Genomic DNA, 13,009 nt, shown 5'->3' on the forward strand with positions numbered 1-13,009 from the left:
AAAACTGTGTGCACTGAAGATATTTTTCTGGTTAAATGAATCCAAGAATCACTTGTACAGATGCAATACCTCTGCAATCAACCAAGCAGGTTGTAGATATGAAGAATATCTTCGTAAAACAGAACAGAATAAAATCCCAATGCCAATGACTGAGAGGAACTGGAACATCAAAGAAATATTTTCTATCTCTTTTCTCTGAAAAAGAATAACTGAGGTGGAATGGTTATTTTGATAGAAGAATAGCCAGGTATGAATAGCAGCTCCTGGGTGTGGTAGGAGGGCTGAGGGAGGACACTCAGCTTCCAGGGAGTGGTCACTTGGAAGCAGCAGACAAAAGTGGATGTCCATCTCTTAAACAAATAGCTAAATACATACATGCTCTTTATAGCTCACTGTGCATTTAAAGAATTTAATGTGCATTTTTCACAACCTATAGCATAAATATATGGCCAAAAAATCTTTGACACCATATTACCATATCAGATACTGACCACAGTTTCTGAAAAACATGTACATTAAAAATGTTAGAACCATTTCCTTGGGACAAGAGGAGTCTTCATACCACACACCCAGCAGGTTATGCCTTTAGGGAGAAAGACAAAAAAAAAAAAAATCCTTAGTTCAACATTTTTTCTATTTTAAAGTGTATCTGTATTTCTCTGTTGCCCTCCTCCCATACCTCCCCCATCTACCCATGAAACTATTTACTTAATTAGCAGGAGTGTAAACAACTAATCAACTACAGTTGTTGCTGTAGTTTTCTCTTGCTGCATTTCATTGACTAGTTTTGCTTTGTTGTTCCCCAATGTTTTTTAAGCCATCTGTCCTAGGTATTGCAATTCAAAGTTACTGTTTGCTTGCACAGGGAATACAAAATTTTAAGTGGGGAAATTTCACCCAGGCAAATTATTTTCTGAAATTGTTACAAATCAGTCAAAAATTTGTGGCATTAGCATCCCATGAATCCCTGCATTGGCCATTTAACATCTGAGCCCAGAAGGCTTTCTGCTGTGCTCCCCACATGCCCATGGTGAGGAGCATCCCTCTTGGAGGCAGCTCCTCACCACAAAACTGTCAGTGAAACCAAACTGTCTGCCCAGAGCTTCAAATCCTCCATGCTCAGACAGTTATCATTAAAGTCCTTGACACTGAAGCTACAATTCAAACTCTTCAACAAGGGGAGAAAAAAAAAAGAGAGCGAGAAGGAAAACGCCTTCCTCTATCAATTTAACTACTCTGGAATAAGCTTGTTTGAAGCTCCTTTATCACCTTCAATCACAGCTAACTGAAGTCTCCTGTATGTTTACAATCCCATTTTTCCATTTACAAAGGGAAGCACGACACACTGGGATTGCACTGGAGCAAATAATAAATGACAGTATATAAAATACAATAATGACTAGAAGAGAACATGAAGGCAATTCAGCAATTGCTTAGTGAGCTTAAGGAGCACTCCACTGACATCCTCAACCACACATAACAATAGAGTTCAATATCTTTTGTACTCTAATGAGAATTATGAAAAACAATATTGCATTACAAAATGCAAAAGGAGAGCTCACCTATTATAAACATAGACCATGCTACAGGCAAATCTCATTTTGACATCATATTAACAAGAAAGTTTTTGTGCTTATTACTCTAGGGGTACTTCTTCATTGTAAAAAATGAAGTATGCATGTTTGTATACAATTATACTCCGTATTCTTAAATAATTCTTTGCTTCTGAGCAGAGGTCTGAACTTTGTGATCAGCAATGACTGAAGGCACTGTGATCTGTCAGTGACAGATTCTCTTTTTTCCTCAGCACACAGCTGTATTGCCATTTGCTCTCCTGGAAATCTTTGCCTTGCCTCATCGTTACCCAGCAAAGAAGAAGGGTTTGATCCTACTGGGATTTGTCGCTTTTCTGTATATCAGTTGGTAAGAATTTAAATATTTTTTCTTCTTTTTAAAATATGGCTAAATGCTGTACTTTAGATCTAAAGTTCCCACCCAGACACATGGAGGACAGCAGTTTTTTCTGCAGAGAAATAATTTAAACTTCAGCTGAGATCCATGCAAACTATTTCAAAATGTGAGCAAGGCAGGTTTTCTCAAACACAATACAGGTCCTGAAACCTTACATAGTGTCTCCTGCTCTTCTAAGGCCTCTTATAGGAAAGTAGCCTAATTGCCATAAACTCAGGGATAATTTGAGTAATTTCTTCTGAGCTGGAGTTTATACTTCCACCAGTACCATAAAATTTACCTTCAATCGCTGTTCTGTTCACTACAAAACCACCAAATCCCAAAAGGTCAAGGGAGCAGGAGAGGAGTAAAACCCAGTTTAGGGTTTGGCAGGGACACGTGGCTGGTTTAAGAAACTTGAGACAGAAAATGATACCTGGAGCCAGGTGCAAACTGGTGGGTAGGGAGGAGACATCTGGCCCATCACCACCTCCCATTCCACCAGTGGACCCTGAGAACATTTCCAGCAATGCACCAGTTGATCCCCAACTTGTTGGAGAATGATCCTGAGAGAATAAACTATATATCTGATCAGCACCTCCCACAGCTCATAGCCATCTGTCCACCTGCTGTGTGATGCACCCCTGGAGTGGGTTTGCTCACTGCATCCTGGCTGCAGGGCTGGGATATGGATGCACTGCCATCCCATGTAACAGTGGGCAGCTGTCAACACTTCAAAGTTCTTCAGACTTTCCAGAGGATGCCTTATATTGAGACCCAACTCAGGAAGGGGGATGTATAATTTCAGGGTATGCTGTGATACAACTTTCCAGAGCTGAGGAAACATCCAGGCTCTGGGGTGAAGAATAGAGAACACCGATATAATAACAAGAGGATGTTAGTCAGCAAGGAAACAACTTGTTCTCATGTAAACACTTCTGAAGAGTCTCTGGAACTATGAGAAAACCCATCCTTCCCATTGCTACTCACCAGTTCTCAGTCTCAGCTAGAAACCATCTTTAGCCCAGTGAGTGAAAATCTGAAATAGAAAATAAACTGTTCAGATGAAACACTGGAGTGACTTGAAACCCATCAGAGTGGCTGTGGAAACAGGGGACTTCACTGATACATTACATAAGCAAATTAGGAGCCATTTATTCTAATCCAGCCCAGAGTCTAATAGGATTATGACCATGGCTTCCTAAATTCCTTTTCTATGTTCTGATTCACCCAGTTGCTTAACACCAGCTTTGTTTTGCTTGTCTTATGAAAACATTTGGATTTTATTGTATTTGAGACCAGACTCTTCTTACAGCCATGTGAGCTGTGCTTTCCCTAAAATCCCTATCAGCTGAGCAATTTCATCTCTCAGGAGACATGGCTCACATCAGGACCTGAATCCACACCCAAGGATGAAGATCAACACAAGCATCAACACATTTGAGCCCCCCCAGTACCTTCTGTGAGTTGGTGCTGCACTGTTGCCAGGGTCCTGAGTGGAAGATGGTCCCTGAGAGTGCTTGTTCCCTGTGTGCCAGGGCACTGATGTTTGGATAAAAGATATCAGGATGTCAATATGGTTTTCAAATCACCAATGAACCTTCTGTCTGCTTTCTTTATGCCTTCACTTTGTGGTGCCCTGCAAACCACAGACAACAGCTTTCAACAAACAGCATAACCTTCTGGCCCATGCACTGTAATCTCTACACATGTACATATTTTACTGTTGGTGCTACAACCTGGTGATTTAATAGTCATGTTTGGGCATCATATGTTTCACAAGAAACAGAGTCCTTCCTCCAAGCCTGTCCTTGGATTGTCACTGCCATTGCTGCAGAGCCAATGGGCTGAGAAGTGACTGGTCCCTTCGAGAGAGCACATGAACTGAGCAGCCAGTTACACCTTGCACCAGACACCTGCCTCTGAGCAGTGTGGCTTTGAACACCCTGCACAGTCATTCATTTGGGCTTGAAAACGCAGGTTGGAGTGTTTCATTTGAGACACACCAGCTGGCCAAATTGCACAAAGATAATCTAGTTCCTTGTTATGTAAAAGAAAGGCGGCAGTCACTGTGTTTTATTGTTGGAGATACAATATGAAAAGAGGAGTCCTGTGCATTGAAGAATACATGCTGACATTTGCACAGGCTCCAGTTAGCACCTGGACTTCAGTGTTTCGGCTCAGCTCCCAGGGGCCCTTCCTGGAGGCTTTTTTTTTTTTTTTTTTTTTTCAATTACTTAGGTGTTTCACAGCTCTGTTTATTAGATGAAAGAATCATGAATCATAAAAATGAGTCCTTTCATTTAAATATTTCCATGCTCAGTCCAGACAGTTCTACTATGAATCCCCTCCATTTCTCCACTCTATCTCTTAGGTGAGGATAGTAAATCTTAATTTACAAGCAAGACAAAACCACCTTTTAATGCCCCACTCCTTCCTTCTTTTACTAGAGAAAGGAAGAAGAATCTTTTTAGCCTTTTTTTTCCTCCTTAGCATTCTCCTGTTCCTCAGTGTCATGGCACAGTTTCAGGAGAGTGTGGCATCCTGTTTGTCACTTCTCTTTGAGGCATGATGTTCAGTGTAAGGTAGTAGGCTGGGTGCCATCAGAAAAAATTGTGATTGCATTCCCATGTTAGCACTGGTGGTGGAAAATACACCATAATCCTCAGATATAGTTTTTTAAAAAAAGAATTTAACCTCTTAGGACCACTTGGACTGAAAAATTTGTTTTAGGAAAGTACTGTCCTTGTTAAAATGGCACATCCTGATAACAATCAAAGAACACTTACCCTATTTCTTAAATTCTTTACTTAAACAATACAAATAAATTTATTCACAAAAAAAATTTCCCAATAAAGTATATTTTCCAATACTCAATATATAAAGATCACTTTTATATTCTTAAGTTCAGGCATTCCCTACAAGCCATTCTTATGAGCCATAAACAATGAACATATTCCCAGCAAACTGACAGCCACTACAAGATATTTTCTGAGAGAATAAAAAAGGCAGAAAGAGAGGACACAATTAGAAGAAAAGAAACATTATAAAGAAGGCATATTAATGCTTTTCCTTTTCCTTCTTTTCCAAACCATGTTTTGCAAACAGTTCTGGCACAAAAGGGTGAAGCAGCCACATCTGTTTCCCACCTAACCATCCATCTTCTTTTCCTTCTCTTACAAAAGAAAAGGTGCTGGAGAATTCCTCTTGCTCTCTCACCTCCTGAAAACTTCTTTCCACTCCTCAAAAGAGTGGTCAACAGCAGAAGGATTGAGACAGGGAGGAACAGCTCTGTGTCTCCACAGACTCTAGGGATCTAGATAGGGGCTGAAAAGCTGTTGTATCTAAAAAGCAAACATATGTGAGAGCTTATTTGAATAAGCTCCATTTAGCATAGCCAAGTGCACATCCCCGTTCCTGAACATTTTGCTATTTTACTGTGCTTTTACTGCTGTTAATAGCCAATGCCACCAGGGTGACAGCAGAATATTGTGTGCATTTCAACCTGCATTGAAACACATCTAATTTAGCAGGGGCTCAAGTGTGCTTCACAGCAAATAGCCCAAGTGCTGAGGAGATGTATTGACAGCCGAGCTAATTTTCCCTGTATCAAGCCTGTTTTGATAACTCAGCCCCTCAGGAGTCGGAAATTTTGAAGTGGTTCTTCTAAGTGAATGGTCCTAACCAAAGGTAATTTCTCTCCTTCCTTGCCTAGGGTCCTGTGGATTTATTCAGTAACAGGAGAGTGGGTATATCCTCTCTTTGCTTTGTTCAGCCCCCCTGGGCTAGCAGCCTTTTTTGCCGGTAGCCTTGCCATCATCATCTCCTTCTACAACTTCGGAGAGTTCCTCAACCGTATGATATGGGGTCAGTCCAAGTTTTCCTCATTACCTCTATGTAAATGAAAAAAATACCCTTAAATATGAATACCCTTAAAATGAATTCCTGTGGCAGGCAGGGAGTGGAAGTGGGTGCGAGTACACTGGGGAAGGTGTTGGGGTGGTGGCATTTGGGTGTAAGACAGTGATTGTTGGGTCCCAACCCCGTGCTAACAAATAGGGAACAAATTGGAGCAAGGAACCCAACCCTACCAGACAAGGGTTGGACCAGCTTCCTCTAATTTGTCCCAAGAAACACCTCTTACCAGCATAATCTCTGGATTTTTAATTCCTGCTCAAAGAAGGGGCAGAGAAGCCACATGTTTTGGGCTAAAACTCTTACATGTGCATCACATGATGTTTGTCAGACTAGGGAATAGCAGCATTTACTGCAAATCAGAACTTTGGAAAGTTTTACAAACTGTTGAGAACTTTTCCCTTCTGCTTTGGTAGTGGGATAATCAGTAGTGACCTAAAAAAATGAAAAGCAGCTTCCTTGGCTATAATGGGCAGTTGGAGGGGAAAAAAAAAAAGTAGTTTAGGAAAGCATATTTAACAAGTGGAAGAAAGAGAACTGAGAAAGCACCTTTGGAGGTTTGTCATGGGATGTTATTATTATTATTATTATCATTATTATTATTATTGCTATTATTATTATTGCTATTATTATTATTGTTTCTGTCATTGTTATTCCTCCTGATTTCCTCTCCTTTTTCATTCAAGATTGAATTTTTGAGGATGAAAGTGTTTCTGTCAGGAAAACGTGTGTATTTTATTTAGGACAAATGTGTGAACATTTGCAATTTCTTAAACTAGCTTTCTGATGAAAGGAAAAAACACTGCAAAAACACCTCTGAAAATAAATAAGACAACCTCCCTCTGTTCTCAGGGAACATTTGATGCCTGATCCATTTTGCAAAGTCTCACATGCCTGTCAAGCCAAAGCAGAATGTCTGTAGCTAGTCTCTCACCATCCATACTCAGCTACCTAAAAGCAGCAGATTGGCTTTCAAACGTGCTGAATAACCAACTTCACTGCTTGCTACCTTTGCAAACAAGATGCTTGCTCTACATGTCCATGTTTGGAGATTTTGGCTGCATTCTATCCTGCATACACATAATATGAGATGAGGATTGCTGGTAAATGGAAACAGACCTGCAGTCTTTCTGCACTAGCTCTGTTAAAACATAAAGCATCACATAAATTGTAGCTATTACTAAGCAAAGACCACACCATCACTACATGATGGTTTAAGTCTTTATATGAGATATCTGATACTATGTATCAGATTTTTTTCATCACTGAGTATGTATTAGTAATTTTAGGCCCAGAGAATGCCTGCTGCATAAGCTGGAGATAATCAGAATTAAAATAATTTTATTTTCAAAGTGTTAACTGATTTGACAAAATGTTGCACCAAGCAGAGATCAAATTAACTGCAAAAATTAGATGCATATTCAACAGCTCACTAAAGAAACTGGGGCAAGCACTCAACTTTACTGTGCACACAGAGAGGCTGGAAAGCACCCCAGTTTTGGCAGCATAAATGTAACCTCAGAGTATGTTTATAAACAATACACAATATTCTCTATTGATATCTGGTGTGCTCTTGCAATCCCTGGAGGCCTCATCTGTGTGGTGGGTCTGCCTCTCCATGCATAGTTGGTGTTTTTCAAAGGAGCCACAAAATCCTGGCCTTAACAATTACATGGTGTTTTCATCCACGTGCAAGACACTCCCCTTGAGTTACAGTTCCCCATGTTGGTGCCAAGTGTTTTTCCTGATCCGCTTCCCAGCTGTGTCCACCCAAGAGAAGAGTAGGATTTTCTTAAGCTGGTATCAATAACAAAGTCCCAATAAGTCTTGAAATATAGCCACAGGGAAGCTATTTCAAATTACAGTGTGCCAGAGTTTTAATATATTCCTGACTGAGACAAATTTTTGGTTCAGCATTGCCAGAGAATAAAGAGCTGCAAACTGAATGAAGACGCAATTCCAATATACCTTTGTTGCCACAGCAAACATGGCTCCACGTACTTTCTTTCATTCTACCCCTCCCTGTCTCCTTCCCATCACAATAAGGCAGAGTATGCAGTGGGAATGATCCTGAGGGGGAAAAAAACAAACAAACAAACAAAAAAAAAAACAAACCCCAAAAACCAAAAGCTCCCCCAGTTCCCAAAACAAAACAATCAGTGGTGGTAGAGGACAGATGTCTTCATCTTTCCATACTCTCCACCTTGTCCACATCCTCCCTCATCCAAAAGACAAAGTACATGGAAGGGCACTTTTGATCTCTCTTTTGCTTCCTCCTCATTCCCCAAAGGCAGTTTGGGTGACAGGTTAATGCAGTTATCTACTAGGTTTCTATAGGCATATCTGAAAACACCTTGTCTAATAACACCTGAAGCCACCAAACAATTAGTCCTGATGCTGGTGAGATCTGACAAGGCAGAACTCTCCAACTGGGATGCTGGCACCAGGATTCTCCCCAAAGGAAAAAAAATCGAGGCTGTTGCTTCTTTTTATTTCTTTCCCACTAGAAGGAAGAATGCTTGCCCAGATGTGTTTATTCAAAGGTGCAAGAAGCGATTAACAAACAGCTCCACCAGAGTGGAAAACCTGGCTCGCCTCTGGACTTACATCCTGTGGCAGCCTGTAGGCTGCTAATGAAGGTTGTTCCACAGCACACCATGCTTCATACAGGCTCTTCCACATTCTCTTTTAACTCCAGGCCATTATTATTTTTCCTACAACCAGCTATATAAATATTTACTCTTTTTCACACTTAAAGGTATATTTAGTTTCAACTTATTCCAAAATCTATAGATGGCAGCTTCCAGCTTCAAGCAAGTAAGTGTTAAATCTACATCCTGTCCTTGACCAAAAAGATGCAGTATCATTTCTGAGAGCTGGAAAATCTAGGTTGTAGAATAATACAACCTTTTTCTTTCCCTTTTCAGGATGCCAGACCCTAAATTCATTTTATTATTTATAGACAAACTGTTTCATAAAGTATTGGAGGTTTTAAAAATGTATTATCTCTCATGTGCCTCTCCTCTCCCTCCCCTTGCACAGTTGGATTGGTGGTAACTAAGGCAACCCAGCTGCACAGCCTGAGAGGCACAGAAAATAGTACCAGTAATGACTTCTTTTTGTTTTAAATCCCAGAGTTTCTAGAGTACAAGACAATGTTGAGCAATAGAGAAACTCCAAAGAGGATAATTAGAAACAATGAGCTGATTCTTTTACTGCCATAAATTTACCTCAGCCAAGAACTTGGCTGCAGGGTCTAAGTACCAAAGATGAACCGTGTGATAGTTTCTCCCATTCCTGATGGATGGAAAACATCACACAGGCAACTGATCTCATGTTTCTTTGACCAGTCAAACTAGAATCCTCAAAAATAAAGCAAAGCAGTGCTCACTTGGAGTTTGCTCTTGTTGGGACAATCAGATCCTTGAGAGAAATGCAGATCAAAATTCTCCATATCAGACAAAGCAATCTTTCAAGTGAGGTCTCTTATCTAGAACCAGAATTTGAAGATGGAGCACATTCATTTGTCTTCCATCTAACATATCTGAAAAAAAAACCCCAAAAACATATTAATCAGCTGCTTCATTTCAATACTCTGAAGTGCAGCTAGAGAGGAGCTAGAAACAGCTACTTGCTCCACCACTGATTGAAAAGCCTCCTAAGGGACACCTGGCAAACTACTTGCAACACTTTGTGGGTGCAAGGCTCCTCCCAGAGAAATGCTTATCCCCAGGTGATGGAACTTTCCTTTGGGAGACAAACAGGGGAGGAAAGGAGGCTGATTGCTGGAGTGGGCAGCAGCTCCAACAGATCCACCTGGACGCTTGCTGTCCTCCAGAAGGGAAAGCTTTGGCCAGCAGCTGGCTGAGGAACACTGTCAGGGGCAAAACAAAAATTAAAGGTATTATATTGCAAGGGATAAGGCAGCACAACAAGAACAAGAGATATTGCTCTGAGGAAAGAGAAAACGTATGGTGTAATGACTTTATCATGCTCAGTGCAGAGATGAGCTCTTCTAGATCTATGAGGTCTTAAGTATCTTGGGAAGACATTGCGGAAACCTATTTACCTAAGGCAGAAATAAAGTTAAACAACAATCTTTTCTTTATCCTGTTTTTCCTCTTCTTTTTGGAGTACTTTTGCATTCAATGTGTTTTCCAGAATCATATAACATGGTTTTATAACTGATTATTTTCCCTGAGATTTTTTTTGTATTTATGGGCTTTTGAAACCAAGTTCCCTTAATATCCTGTAGCCTTGGGAAATCCAGCCTATGTGACAGCTCACAGGTCTGTGCAATACAAAGCAGTACTATAATAAGATTGAATTCTTGATGCTGTCATTATTCTGAGCAGCTGTTGAGACTGCAGAACCCAAATGGCAAATAAAGGGATGCAAAGCACAACTGTGTGGGGTATGAAGCAGTGCTACCATTGTACTGATACAGGCTTATCAACAGTTTTTGTATGAATGTTAAAATTATGATGTTCTGGATGTAGTTGTTACTCCAGACACAGGTTCCACCCTTTGTTATTACAGTATCCAGGTGGGATATTTAAACTGAGATTCTTTTCTGGAGGATGTATCATGCCTTTTAAAACAAAGAGTAAGAGTCCAGAAGCTATTAGTTCCTTTCAGTGACCAAATAATGTTTATATCTATAATTTCACTATATTGCTGAGGATGAATGGAACTCAGATTTCACAGGATATAAATCCCAGACTTCGCAAACTAAATATGAATATTTACTTTAGACTCATCCATCTGTCCTAGTCGTAGCACAAACCTGTGATAGCACATTTATGTCCTTCATATTTGTCACTCCTCAAAGCTGCAGTTTACCCCTCAGGCAGAGATGACTGACTGTGTGCAGGACACCTGCACTCTTTGTCACAGGTCTTATCTTTAGTGATAAGTTTATCTGGTGATCCACTGGAGGCAGACTGGATCAGAACCTCTTGCAAACCAGGACTTATGAATCCATCAGTGGAGGCCAGACATTAAAAACTGCTGGTTAACATGCTGGCCCTAGATCTGCCATGTGTTTTTTTTCTTTGTGGTGTGGGGTTTTTTTCCCTCACCCACAAATATCTATTTGGTCAGTACACGCCAATACAATACAATCCAGCAGTTGGTGTCTCAGAGCCTCTGAGGTCTACAGACAAAGACAGATCATTTAAAGGAGAGCTTGATCATCAGAGATTAAGAAGAAAGGCTGAGAGAGTGTGTTAGAAAAGGCACCTGTTGATTACTTCCACACTGGGTGCCCAACAGTAGCACAATAACTGGTGCTTCAGAAAGCTGTGGGATTTCAGTGGGTCCTGTGCTGTCCTGACCAGCCATGTGAGGATCCTCCAGATATCCCAAGTGCAGCCATTACTCATCTGCTGCCTTTCCAGACAAGCTTTATTTTTAAAGCTTTTCACATACTCCTACAACAAACTAGGTTTTCTTGGTGGCAGATACTTTCTCCCACTGGCAAAGCCCAATTATTCTCAGTGGGTGTGGCCCATGGCAGATTTCAAATAAATCCTCAGTTGTTGAGTAATATGTTATTTGCTGGGGACATCCCAGGCTCATTTGACTTCTGCAGCACTTGAGCATTAGCAGCTGGTCCAAGACATGTACTCACAGTTTACTCCCATTCCCAGATGGGTAGAAGTCCCTGGGGATGTTGGGAGGCTGGGGCCAATTCCACATCATCCTCATGCCTGATGTGTGGAAAAAGGACTTCTCTGGTGTGCCTTCCCCCTCCAACATCCCAATAATGTCTTTTCCTCTGTCTCCAAACAGGAGATTCAATAGTAATACTGGACCACAAGTGGAAAGGCAAGTGAATCCTCCTCTTGAAGCCAAACAATCTCTCCATGAATGCTCAAGCCATGAAGTAGAGGAAAATAAATGTAGCTGTGATAAATCCTTTCTCCAATGCATTGCAGCTTCTGGTGAAGCCATTATGACATCAGACATATGGAAAACTGGTGGAAAATATGAAATGTTTGCCTCTTTCATGATAACTCTGCAACTGCTATGAATAAGAAAATTGTGTTCATCTGTTTACACATATTTCTCATCCCTTGCACAACGTACGTGAGGATGTGTCCGTGGTTAAAAGTTGTCACTGGTAAATGCACTCTCTCATGAGCCTCGAACCACTCTGTAAAAGACCTGTGAATGCAAGCCAGCTCTTGTTTGGATTGCCCTTCATCAAGTCTGGAAAAAATTAAGAAGAGAGATAATTTTAACAGTGCTGTGACTTCCAAGCTAGCTAGATAACAAATTGGGCTAACAAGCACTGTAATTAGAAATGTCTGCTCAGAAAGTTCACCAAGAAGCCGAGTTCTTCTAACGAGAAACTTTCTGTAATATTAATATGCTTAATATCTACCCTCCATTTTAACAGGAAATGTGAAGGCAACAGTTTCTTCCTTTTTCTTGGTTTCAGTTAATCTCGCAGCAAAAGTAACCTAATTATACTGACTGTATGATTGCTTTGACAGAAAGCATGTTAATTTAAAGCACTGTTTAACATAAAGCTGCCTGCCATATAATTACACTCCATTCACATGTTTACTAATTTTCCTCAATATAGTTGATTTCTGTTATTAGCCTCAACATTTTGTTAACATCCAAAACACTGGAGATCTGCTTTGCAAACTCCAATAAACATGCAAAACCAAGAGTAGCATAAGTGTTCCTTAATGGTCAATGTGAAAAAGAAAAATCTCTCTTATTATTCCTGTATTCAAAGAGGATTTGAAACTGGTTGCAGTACTTAAATGCCTAACTCCATCCTCATTGCCAAAACCCCTCGTTTAGAGCTACTGTGCACGCAGTTCACCGGGGTGTTATTTTCACCTTTCAAATGCCACTGGAGCTTAGTAAAAACGAAACACATTGTAAGCTGCCTGTGAGCAATAAAAAGATAATGTGTATACATAAGATTGTTCTTCTCATGTGTTAAACACCTGATAAAAATTCTAATCTGGGAAGTTAACATGCAAGGCCTAGACTGTAAACTAAATGAACTCAATGAGAGACGTGCATGCATTCAGTAATTCCCAGCTTATCTAGATAACTCACTGCAGCTAACTTTGCAAGGGGAATGTAAGCAATTACACATGCCCACACACAAACACACTCC

General features: G+C 40.4%; 1 protein-coding gene across 1 annotated transcript in view; it reads left to right on the plus strand.

Moving 5' to 3' along the window:
• ADTRP (androgen dependent TFPI regulating protein) overlaps positions 1-12,769 on the plus strand; it is a 30,430-nt gene extending 17,661 nt beyond the window's left edge. The window contains exons 4-6 of the mRNA XM_079300829.1: positions 1,808-1,923; positions 5,666-5,817; positions 11,659-12,769. Coding sequence (XP_079156955.1) covers positions 1,808-1,923; positions 5,666-5,817; positions 11,659-11,702 — 312 coding nt within the window. The 3' untranslated portion in view covers positions 11,703-12,769. The remainder of the gene's footprint in view (positions 1-1,807; positions 1,924-5,665; positions 5,818-11,658) is intronic.
• Positions 12,770-13,009: the final 240 nt, after the last annotated feature.

This window comes from Erithacus rubecula, assembly GCF_903797595.1.
Source record: "Erithacus rubecula genome assembly, chromosome: 3".
Lineage (NCBI taxonomy): Eukaryota > Metazoa > Chordata > Aves > Passeriformes > Muscicapidae > Erithacus > Erithacus rubecula.